Source organism: Pecten maximus, chromosome 4 (assembly GCF_902652985.1).
Source record: "Pecten maximus chromosome 4, xPecMax1.1, whole genome shotgun sequence".
Lineage (NCBI taxonomy): Eukaryota > Metazoa > Mollusca > Bivalvia > Pectinida > Pectinidae > Pecten > Pecten maximus.
This window is the reverse complement of record NC_047018.1, coordinates 22803837-22816935: the sequence shown is the minus strand read 5'-3', so window position 1 is coordinate 22816935 and position 13099 is coordinate 22803837. Positions and strand designations below refer to the sequence as shown.

Below are 13099 nucleotides of genomic sequence, written 5' to 3'. Positions count from 1 at the left end.
TTACAAGATAAGATATGAAATGAATTGCATAAATTGGTCTCTATTTCATTGTTAAATATTACAACAAAGAACTTTTAAATTTTATTAGCCCCTCAAGTGAATTTTGTTCTCAAATCCATGAAAACAGATGTCATGATTTTTGTTTATCAAAGAAAACTCAAAGATATTTACAAAATTGAAGAAAGATGTTCCTGATAAAGATTTGTGTTAATTCCTGTTCAAGCAGAGTATACTGCTGTGATCTTTTATTCACACCAGGCCAGGCCTAACATGTCCAAGTTTTAAGTTGGAATTCCATCAGTGTAAAGCAGAGATCCTAGTGCCAGACTCAGAGCAACGATGACAGATACAGCACGGATCAATACCCGAGCATCCACACTACAGTCAACACTGCCTTCATGTCAAAATAGTGTTGCCATAGTAACTTGACGATCGCAGCTGACGATTATCACAATAATATAAAGGACAGTGCAGGTAAATTAAGCCGGTACCTGTATATGTTAGCAGGTTGTTAGAGCTGGTCAGCATTAATTCGATACAGTGTATAGTCGTGGTTTTAACCAGCTCATCACCACAAAAACACTAAAATATCAGCAGAGATACAGAGGTCAATTCAGGTCTAAGAAACAACTTCATTAACTCCATCATTAAATCTGAATAAGAGCAGAAGCAGAATATTAAGTCCCCAGGGCCTATTTTCATGAAACCTTTCCAATGCATGCTTAAGCATGAAATCTGTGCTTTTAAACAAGTTCACGATTCCAGATTTAGGTTTCTTATGAAGTTCTTCCAAATCATTATGTCAATAGGAAAACATCAAATACTGACAGTTGATGGCACTATTAGGAGAGGTCGAGTTTTACTACCAATTTCAGACATAACCATACTCCAAATTTTCCTATATATCAAGAAATTTGGACCCAAAATTTAGACCAAAGATATGCTATTGGTATATTGATAAAACATTATTATTATTCATATTTTTTTTTTTAATCCTATCAGTCAAATAAATGAACACCTTCAATAACATGTAGTTTTAACAATTGAAGGATTAAATTCCTCACAAGGAACATACAGTGGAACTTCGTTAACTCGAACTCGGATAACTCGAATACCCCGCTTAACTTGAAGTACCTCGACGGTCCCGGCCGAATTCTCTCTTTATCTTAGTAAAAAAAACTCGGAAAATTCGAATTCGGATAACTCGAAAAACTCGGATAATACGAAGTAAAAATTTGGTCCCAACAATAAAAATCCTACTTGAAATGTTTCGAATAACTCGAAGTATAATTTTCGTTGATCGGTGGCAAACGCCGAAATTTTTTAAGAGCTAAATTCCGTTTGTAATACTGAACATATCGGCACTGGTTTCATAAATTCATAAAAGAAATTGTCGGTTGAATCTTATAACAACAAGTCTTGGTGATAAAAAGTACTGCTTTACTTACATCAGGTAATTTCCCAAGGCGGTCGCCGATATCAGTACACACGATAGTCAACAACTCATCTACCCGTTCGCTCAAGCGGAACTAATCTCTGACACACCGGTAGATCTACCAGGCTGATGCTTTTACAGGTGTAGAAATGGCACAGTCACCGGCGCCTATTAAATCCTTAAACTACTGAAACAATAGCGTAATTACTGCCGAGGTGTTCAGAGTACAACTGTAACGGTCAGTGCTGTCTTTTAAATCGGATAAAACGCCAACTCAGTTACAGTAACATTTTATACGCACATGCGCAGCCCAACTTCCGGTGCTAATACACATGGAAATGGCGTGGTTATCAATAAAAAGTAAGTAGGCCGATCAAACAGTATTTTATATTTGTCCAATAAAAAGTAATGGTTCTGTTACGTTTTGTATGCAATCTGTGTTAAACTTAAACGGTTATTTGTTTTGACATTAATAACTTGTTATTTTGTCGAATTCCGTTTTATCGTTTACCTTTTGCAAACATGACTTGCACATCAGATCGTTATTGAAGTGACTAAGTGAAAGAAACTTTATCGTGACTGTATATCAGCAAAACTACACCAAATTACAAGTGACATAACGAAACTTTACATATATATTTACATGTATTGACCAGTCTTCACACTAAACTGATGAGCGACAGAGCGAAGTTATAATGATTATATAATGTTGACAAATATTGACCAAACTTTTCACCAATAACGATAACTCGCTTAATTCGAACACTCGGATAACTCGAAGTTTTTTCGTGGTCCCGTCGACTTCGAGTTAACGAAGTTCCACTGTATATATATTAGCCATCTCCAGGAGATGTGAAAACTGGTATATAATATTAAGCATTTGACACAACTCCAAATATTTTAGGAAAAAGCTATATGATCAACCATCTTTCAACAGACAGAACAACTATTTCAAATCAGAATATAGAAACCTACAACAGACCATTTCTTTAGCACAAAGAATTATGGCCTGACAGACACCAGAGTGACGGAAATATGCCATCAGCCATTTGGCTGAGGGGCAAAAAGCATCACTTCTGCCCAAACAAACATGGATGACATGGTTCCTGGTGTTAAACCCACTGTGCTATTATTATATTAAGGGACTGGATACAAAAGAATGAAAATCTGGGCTCAAAATTAATATTATAACCAGGTGGCCAGTTTGTCTACCAAGTCATAAAATCTAGGCACCAATTGGAAAAGTTAGCTGCCTGGCCCAGTTGTCTAAATTTGAAAAAAAAAAAAAAAAAACCCAAAAAAAACTTTCAATTCTTTAGATCAGTAACATCTCTCTGTAACTTTTTGATGGTGACCAACGTTGTTTCATTGACTGCAACCTTTGAAAGATTAACCAAATTGCAATTTTACGCAATCTTTTTAGTGTCAATGCAGGTGCCTCATAGGTCAATAACTGGTTGCCAGTGGTGAATTTAAGGTGCCATGGCCACTAAAATAGGCACCACTTCGAGTCTTCAGAATCTATCAAATGTACTAATGTGAAATAAAGGACAAGTTAGAAATAAGTGCCACTTATCAATTATCCAAGCTCCTTTTCTATCTTAAGTATACATAACCCCTTAACTGATTGCCATCTTAGATTTCAGAATCCGTAAATATGTAATAATTCAAGTGTTAAACTAGGTCCATTACCATTTCTAATACTGGTAAATCAGAAAGAGCATTACAATGTATTTTAAGTGCAATATTTATAATTCAGGTCGATAGGTCTAAACAAGTACACTGGGTATTGCAAAAGCAATATATGTCCCCTATTGGCCCATGCTACAAATAGTAACAGTGAACTTAACCTAAAAACCTGAAAATCAAACCTGTCAAAGAATTTAGATATTCATGGTCCTTTTTAATTGTGTGAAGTTTGATCAAAATCGCTCAAGGAATGAAGCCGCTAATGAAGCAGACAAATTTTGGTGTTACATGACGGAGAGAAAACCTATTCACTGGTAGCGGAACAATAATTCTAACAATAACAATATAGCCCTGCTACTTTTCAAAATAGACACTTGTTCTTTCTTTTAAAATTATCAAATATTCTAAGTTAACCAGATTAAACTATGGGGATACTGTGCATATTTTAATGTATTACATTTGCTTTTGGCCCAGTTTGATTTTCCTAAATTCCACTAAAGACTTATTGACCTTTGACATCTCTGAGGAGTCCTAAAAGGAAACTGCAGCTGTATCCCTTTAGTTTCATCTATCAATCATATCAATATGTCCTTTGCAAAATACTCAACAATGGTCATAACAAAACATTTTTTTGTTTCCAGCTCTGAAAATAGCTTCTGACACCAACATAAATTTGACTTCTACAGTTAAACATGTTAACCATGCATACCGAAATAAGTTTGAAATTGAGCAAGTGTTGTCTGGTATAAATGATCACTAGAGCCTGCAGTTGACTTAGATGACCTTGAAGACAGTAGAGAGGGACCTGTGTCTTGCATCATTAATTGGTGGAAGAACCCTATAACAGCCACTTCTGTAACACTTCCATTTACTGGATGAAATACGACATGTATTGATTTTTTTGTACAAGTCTCTGCATACATTATGTGGATGAAAATGTCAATATAAGGCCTCTCAGAGAAGCCAAGAGCTGGAAAGTTAAGAACTTACCAGCAACATCCAAGGCGGCTGTTTGGAGATCACACTACTCACAGGCAGAAAATAACCTCAACTTCAAACCATATAGTCCTGTATATAAGGGGCTAGTTACCTTACTCACTACCCCCTCCCCAATCAATAAAATAAATCTCTCTTCATTAATCAATAAAATATATCTGTCCAGGTATTCATTAGGCATCTTTTATTTCAAAAGTGACCTTCAACCCTGATGAAAATCACAGAATTCTAAAAGTGATGAAATGCAACTTTGGATTCAAACTTAGACTGATGACCAAAATCAAAACAGGTGTAAAATTTGACAATGTGATGTTATGGTGCAACCTGTCCTGGGCCAGGGGTTCACAAGATATCTTATCCACAAACTTTTTTTATTTCAAAAGTGGTCAGACACAACCTTTAACCTTTAACCTTGACCAATAATCACTAACAAATCTAGTGGTCAGACACAACCTTTAACCTTTAACCTTGACCAATAATCACTAACAAATCTAATCAGGTTCAGAACTTGAGGTTTGATACTATGATATGAATATGAACTAATCTTGTCCACTGGTTCATGATATATCTTGCACAGATGCATGCACACACGGACACATACAGTGTTATATAACTTGGTAAGTGATGGGTACATTAATTGGTTATAAGATATCCAATAGGACATTGAACACTAATTATCATCCTAAATGATCCATACTAGTTCTTTTATAGTATTTTTTTATATTTATTTATAGTAAGAATAATAAGTAATAAATACATAGTGCATGTATTTTTTAACATGGCACTTATCATTGTAGCATATTGGGTCTGGCTCTTCACTTGTATAACCACTGTAGACTAGGCCTGTAACTTGACAATTCAGTAAGTTATAGTCCCCTCCTGAGTATGAAATTAAATGGCAAGAATGTACAGATAATACATTCATGCAGGAACTAGTTCTTAACACTGCCTCCTTAAATTTTACAGACCACCATATTCAATAATTTAATTATTACATTTGATGGTATAAATGTGAATGGATTAATTAACGTAAATAATTTTAGTAATTTATGTTAGAAGTTCAATGCAATTCATTTATTTATTTAACAGGTATTAATTGACCCAGCTATTACAGCCGATCAGCTGATGAGTTTGATAGTTAACCCACACCAAAAGTAAGAAGTTCCAGCGACAACAAATACAGGGGATCAGGCCTAAAATAAAGATTTTCTTTGATATGACTTACTTTGGTACATGACACATCACCTCACCCAAGCCCTTCACCCAAGCCCTAACACTAGGAAGTATATATGAAGTTAAAGTGACAAATATATAGGGGATAGAGTCTGGACAACATTTTTTACGTAGTTCAAAAGTCAAAATATAGGTCATACTGACCAACACACTGTCTCACCTAGGTGAAGTCAAGACCCAGGTATGACGTTCCAGTGAAAAGTAGTGTTGGAGATAGAGCCAGGACAAGATTTAGTGCTAAGGGATGGATGGATGTAAGGATGGATGGAAGGACGAAATGACACAACCCCCTGGTGGAGACTAATAAAGGCATTGTTACAGCCAATCCTGTTTATTGACATTCTGTAATAAAACTTGTCATGTTCGACCTCATATATCACCACAATGTTATAATACTTGCACTGCCATAATGTATCTCTTCAAGTTTGATTTCCACCACATGAACACATTAAGTTTAAATCATGCAGGCAAATTGAATTAATTAAAGGTATTTCCATAAAATATTCCAATTCATAAACTATATCATATCTACTTCACAAAAGTTGCGACCAATCTTTCAGCATTGTGAATAGATTTATCAAATTAAACATTGACTAATTTTGTCAATAATTTCCAAGTATATGAAATTACAGTGGCCTTATATTACCTTATATGATTAATAAACCTGAAACCTGAGTTGCATATTTTAGGAATCAAGCCAGGTTTTAAATGACTTTAATCATCTGTAGTATATTGGGGAATAATATTTTTTCTCTAATATCACTAATTAATTCTCCTTGTAACAGCTACCTTTGATACTGTCACCATGATCACAATGATTGGCATCATCATCTTATTCACCTTGTTACAACCGAAACGTATCATTGATTATATCATATAATTCATATAGCACATCGTCATTTGGAGTACAAATTAAATAACAATTTTCAAGAAAGAAAAAATAACAAGCATGCTGGGTATTGCTAAAGCAAAACATGTCCCCTATCAGCTTCTGCTAAAAATAGCAAGTGACCTTGACCCAAAAACTCGAACTTGATCTGTATCTACTCATACTACCTTGAACATGGCTAGGAAAAGTGCGGAAAACTGAGTGGACAGAAAGATGGATGGACGGGGAGGAAACATAGTTCCTTCAGTAAAGAAACAGGAAATATATTAAACTGAGGAGTTGTTCAATGTTTCTGACAGTAAGACATTAGTCGACATTAACGAGACCAGGTAAAATATTTGACTTATCCAGTGGCTCGCTTAACTGTTTATATGTACTGAGATGTGCAATGACATAAATGACAAGAATCCATTTGTTGTCTACAGTATACATATCAGATAACATGGTGTGACATAGGAATAAATGAATATAAACATTTTACATGTTATACCCTAATAATGATAACAATGAATTTTTCAATGAAATCAAGATTATCGGTTCATATGGACAGAATACAGAAGAATACTGTCAACATGTCACACACACCTGAATACATGTGCATGCTCGTACAAAAAATAATTAACGTGTATGTAGATAGTGAATTCGAGAAAATGATACAGACATTCTACTTATTAATTATATTCTCATGGATCAAAAATACTTGTTAAGTTTTCAGTAAAAAACCAGAAAATATCTGTAAGACATAAATGACCCCGCTGCCACTTGACACCCCATTAACTTTTTTCTGCACTTGTCCCTTTGGACAAGTAACATTTATATTCACTTGTCCGAATGGAATTATCACTTGTCCCACTTGAAAATTTTCAATTAAGTTTAATGATGTTTTTCAATGTCTGCATGTCATGCAGTAAAACGATAACATTGCAATGACAACTATATTACTGATATTTATTAGTGTTTTGTCCAAGTTACATAATGAAGAAAAAAAATGCTACTGACTGCCTATTTTTGATTTACAGAAACTAAACTAGTCTTATAAGAATAGAAATAAACTGACTAAAACATGAACATCATTGTAGAAATGCAAAAATGCATATTAAATATCTGAAATACTATATTTGCTAAATCTTGCAATAAATAGCGAGCCTGATAGTATCAGCATCTGTTGCCACTTTAGTCCTTCAAATTAACTTGCAATTTCCTTGTACACTTTTTCAATTCAAAGACACCAATGGGGCTGATTGAATATTTTTGAAAAACATGGGAAGTTCAGTTATCATCTGCATAGTGTTCCGAATTAAACTACTTTCGTTATGAACAAGTCACTTCCAATGTTCACTATCTATGTTTTCGTTTCTTTTTTATCAAATATATACGTTAAGGTGAAGTCTTGTGAATGTTCATCGGACAAGTGCTTTGATACTTTCACTTGGTACCGGACAAGCGGACAAGCCTTAATGTCGACCCCTGCCCGATACAGTTCATTTAAAAAAAATTATGACTTGCAAATACATGTGACACGATACTCAAAGATTTTTTGTATCAGGGTACTTGGCAGGAATATCTCTTAATGGTCTTTGACATTGGCACCAAATTAAATCCCACAGTGGTGGTATTGAGAGTCTCGAGTTGAGATTTAGGTAAATTTTAAACTTCCAACAGTTTGGGATTGTTCACTCTGATTATTTTTATAAAGAGCTTTTTTATGAAAAACAACAAAACTTCTGTCATGAAATCAAGCAAAGCTTGAAACAACGCCTTATATTTCAAAACTCATGTGTATAATAGATTAAATCTCATGTGGGATTTGGTTTTTGATGATTTTTTTCTTATTTTCAAGCTTCTGAAATCCATGTTTTTCAGGAGGTCTAAAAAAACAAGAAATTCATCAAAAACCAAAAATTATGCAAACAGAAGTGTTTTATAATTATAACTGAAAGAGGTTATTTATCAATCTTATGTAATGAAAACATTTAGGTTTTGTATCGGCCACTCAGCCAGCACACTCATTCATAAATTTTGAGGGAGTTCCTAACCTGACATTAGTCATTCATTTCTTTTTCCGGTAAGTAGAGATGTGCTATTGGAGCATGTTGTTAACACACTGAAAGTTAGTGATTACGTTAAATTTGATTCTCTGGAAGAAGATGAGCAGTACTTGTTTCTGTTAGGAAGTAGAATGGTGATGGATATAGACGATAGTGAGTGGGAGAACTGCATCACTGGAGTTGCGCACTGCGTAGAACAGATGCTATTTGAAGTTAGCACTTTTCTTGAGGCATAAATTTCTGTGTTTGAGATACCAGTGACACTGAATTATGTAAATAATCTGCAACGCTTATAATGTAGCAATGTAACATGTATATATCACGTTTTCTTTACTTTATTCATGTTAATTAGTTCACTGATAAAAGACATGTAATCTCAAAATTGAGGAAATAAAGAATCTGTCTGTCTGTCTGTCTGGTAAGGGAATAAAATTTTCTACCTAAAGGAAAGAGATTCATTTCTTTTTCCATTAAGGAAATAAACTCTTATATCTGTAGGAAAGAATGTAATGACATTAATATGTTGCTGAAGTATTAGCACTAATACTAATGCAAAGACATTACATACCTTTGATAATGCTTGGGTTAATTTCTTATCGACTGGTTTGGGCGTGATCACTTCTATGGGCCCATCCGTCTTTCCAATCATTTCTAATCAAGGAAACATATCATAGGTAAATGATGATTTTAATGTATCGTGGGTACATGCTATGTTTGTCACAGCATATACGAAAAAAGATTTATAAGAACACCATGCATGATAACACTGTAATGAAATGTCACTTAATCACTTTATTATCAGATCCTTAGCTTGTATACATGTCACAGTCTTGCTAGCTGCGATAACGTAGCTCTGGACGACGGACGGACAATTTCTGACAGATGGTCGTCGTCAGAGCTACGATTCCCTCCCATTGCTCGTAATGTAGCAAAACAGTGAACCTCGAAAATGCTACAAATAGCGGATATCGTTTAACTTTGGAGTAATAGTTGGTATAATTAAACATTTCTAACACAATTTTGCAATGTATTAGCCTACCGTCTAATCTGGAAATCTTTATTTCGCATATTCTGATATCATACTGCTTGGAGTTGTCTCCGTGATCCGCCATGTTACTTCTCGAAGAACTCTCGCGAGGATGCTGACCCAAATATGGAACCCGTGACCATATTTGGATGAAGCTACTACGATAAATAAATACATTATCAGAGATATTTTAACCTCTGTTTTGTAACTCTTGTGAAGAAAGCGAATCTTACTTTGCGTAATTAAATAATTTCAGAATGAATTGACCTTCCTTACTGAGATATATTACTCTGAATCTGTTTTTCTGTTGAAATCTCGCGGGAAACCTCATTAGCATCAATTTATTTTGATTTCCTTATAAGGAAATTGACCTTTACATTTGTATCAAAGATGGCGGTATGTTTGAACTGATATCTCCGTGTGTCTTGCTCGTTTTGGATTTTACTATTTATTGTCAAACAATTGACGTAATGTGCAGGTTTGTGGCTTGAATATTAATAATAGATACCAGAATCATCAATTTACATGTGTTTATTTATCCGAGAATTTTTTACCACCGCTTATACTGCCCGATGTGAATCACATCGGGGCTTGCTACACTATCGGCAATGGGAGGGACTTCATACCCTGCCGGAGAGCAGTGTAGGCAGGGTATGAATATTCGTTCTACAGTCTTGCATGCAACACCGGTGGGCATGGATGAAGGGGAGGGGTGCTAATTTTCTTACAAAAAAATCAACTAAATAATCTACAAAAACATGTTAGTATGCAAACGTTGAAAGAAATATATCTAACATAAAACATTAAGAAAATCTCTAACTTTTTAGATGCTTTCCAATAAATTATATGTATTGAACTTCTGAAGAGCGTCGACTAAATCCGTCAAAACTGGTGACGCTTTCACGCTCGCCAATAGTAAACACAAACCAAAACGAAATGACGAAACATAAACAAACATTATGACACAACGCGAAGCATGCTTTTAATTGCTTAGAGAGATTTATGGATAAAGTGAGCTTTCATGTTGAGTCAACATGTGATGAAGTCTTGTATATTCCGAAATACACAACATAAGCGTAACTTTAATGGCGGGAATATATGCGCGTCACACAACACGAGGTCGGCAATTATACATTGTTTACATATATGTAACAGGTGCCCGTTTCAACTTAACTGTATCAATACTAAAGTATATCATGCATACATTGTTACACAGAGTAACAACACTAAATGTAAACATATACTAAAGTATTACATTGTTGTTCTCCCAATACACAGGGCTATAGCAAGAGTTTGAGATTTGCATATTTCCGCCTTGATCACGATACAGTAACGATGCAGTTAATCTAACAATATATGTGACTTACCTTGTTTCCTTTTAGGCATTTGGAACCATTAAAAGTAACAGACAGAGCTAAAATATATTTGCGAAAAATACTCTTTGAATGGTTTGCTCTGGTGTGCATGCGAAACTTACATATCCCACAATACTTCTGTGAAAACTTTGTGCGCATGCTTAGGAATGTAAGTTCAATGGCTGGAAGTTTGAATGGGTGGCGGGAATGATAATTAATTCAGTAAACGGACTCGATATTAAACACTATATGGTGTATTATCATACACAATAGTTCAATATATCATATTAACTTATCTGACTGTCTTGAACTCATTAAATGGTCTTAGATTCAGCGTTACGGGTACTGCCTTTTTCAATACGTTATATTGGCAACAACAATGTATCTTTGCCTTTATTTTGCAACATTTAATTGTAATTTTTTTACCGTTTATAATTGTAATTGACAGATACACATTTTTGTTAGTTGCAGAAGTAAGGGTCATGAGTTCTGTTAAGTTTGTAAATAATTTTTATTTTTTTTCCAATCTGATTAAAACTCTCCTATTTCTGTATACACAACCAAACCAAATCACTTCCTCTATATATTTTGTCAATATACGAATTGACCCATAATACCAACAATATATTTTAAAGATACCTTTTTTATGGAAGACTACATATAGTTTAGCAGAGCTTTTCTTTTTTTAGCTACAAGTTATACTTATACATACACATTTGAAAGAGTCACTGATCTGTAAGTAATTGCCAAAATAGAATTTTTCAATGTTCTTACAAACCAACATATTCAATATTGAATTGTTTTGATTTCATATTAATATTTTCTCTTCAGGAATTTTTCATGACTTCATTAATATTTGTATGTTATATATATTTTCAATGTTCATGGTTCTGTGTCACCTTTTTTTCTCCATATTACAGTTGGTGTCATTCCCATTGAACACAATTTAAAAATTGTTTTGGCAAATTAATTCATCATGGTATAAATCTAAGAAATGGGAAATTATCTTAAGAAGCACTCAACAGTTGATTCTCTTTAATTAATAATGGCCAAATTGTGTCAAAATACGACAGAACCCGACTAGGAAAATCTATTTGACAAAAAAGATGTGTATATTGATAAAGAATCCAATGAGAAAATTATTAACCCTGACACCTGAGTAACATGTCTATACTTTCCCATCCTTGATACACCAAGGGCTATGTTCATGTTTGCCCTCTTGCACCCCTGGAATATGTCCTGGCAAAAACCAAGGTCAGTTATGGCCATATTGTAGTTTTAAAAAAAACTAGTTTGATCCTTTTGATATGCATTAAACAAATCTGGAGGTTGCCATACTATTATATTGACTGGTTTGGTTGTCATTCTGCTGCGATGTTTGAGGAAATCTATTAGTTAGCGATTGGTCAATTTCCTTTTTTATTACACCAATCAAATAGTCATGTGCCTTTGATTTTGTCGTAACATTTCCCAAGGATGTGGAGAGCAAAACTGAATATAACAAGGATGTCACTTTATTTACTTGGATATAAAAGTATACCAGGGTATAAGGACAGACATGTACATGATTTATGGATTTGAATGGCTGACCCGACCTCTCTGTCTCAAAATAGCTACTCCTTGGAAATGTACAAGTGAGTGCTAGCTTTGTTACAGAATTTCATTATAGTATAAGAAAAGAGGGTTAATCATTTGGATATTGAAATATTGACTTTGAGGTTGTAACATCTATATTGTCTGTCCATTTGTCCGTATCAATGTAGCTTAATTTACGACAGTCTAATTTAGACCTTGGATGGAAACATTAATAGTCATTTAACACACAGCATGCTGTCTGTGAAGGATGACACTGACATCTGACAATGTTAATTGTTTTTATTGCACTTGGTCCCTTTACAGGAAACATCTGTACATAACAAGCATTACATAAATACTTCATTTATAACAAATATCCAGTCCATTTTTCATATACATTCAAAACAGAAACATAACTTCTCCTAAAACCAATCAAAATATAACATACACAATGTTTTACCCAAAACATTGGAAAACAATTCTCAAAATCCAGAAGACCAGGAAACTGAACATAGAAGCACTGATGTAATTACTGTACATATACATACTTTTCTTACTATTACAGTTTCTGAAATGATACTGGAATTTTGATTACACTGTAAAATATTATTAATACATAATGCACTATTACATAAGCACTTATCATATCACACACATTCATATCAGCACTGGTTTTATACATTTACATACCTCAAATATGGATCTTGTGTTTTCATTGGTCAAATTCATTAATGCAAATCAACATAATTATTCGAATATCTGACAAACAATGAATTCGAACACCAAAATGTTGTTACATCTTGTAACAATGCTATCAGGACCCACCAGTAAGAATTCATTGTAGTCAGGTCA

At 34.1% G+C, this 13099-nt stretch overlaps 1 protein-coding gene across 6 annotated transcripts in view; it reads right to left on the bottom strand.

Annotated features, from left to right (window-relative positions):
• The window catches only part of LOC117325539 (myelin transcription factor 1-like), a 52485-nt gene extending 41678 nt beyond the window's left edge, over window positions 1–10807 (bottom strand). For 5 of the 6 annotated variants that reach the window (XR_004532281.1, XM_033881834.1, XM_033881837.1 and 2 more), the window contains exons 1-2: window positions 10685–10807; window positions 8859–8941 (exon numbers count right to left, since the gene is read on the bottom strand). Coding sequence is in view for 5 of the 6 variants with exons in the window: in XM_033881834.1 (XP_033737725.1) it covers window positions 8859–8941; window positions 10685–10703 (102 nt within the window). In the remaining variant the exon portion in view is untranslated. The remainder of the gene's footprint in view (window positions 1–8858; window positions 8942–10684) is intronic. The other variant, XM_033881835.1, reaches the window with a different exon arrangement.
• Between the last annotated feature and the right edge of the window lie 2292 nt (window positions 10808–13099).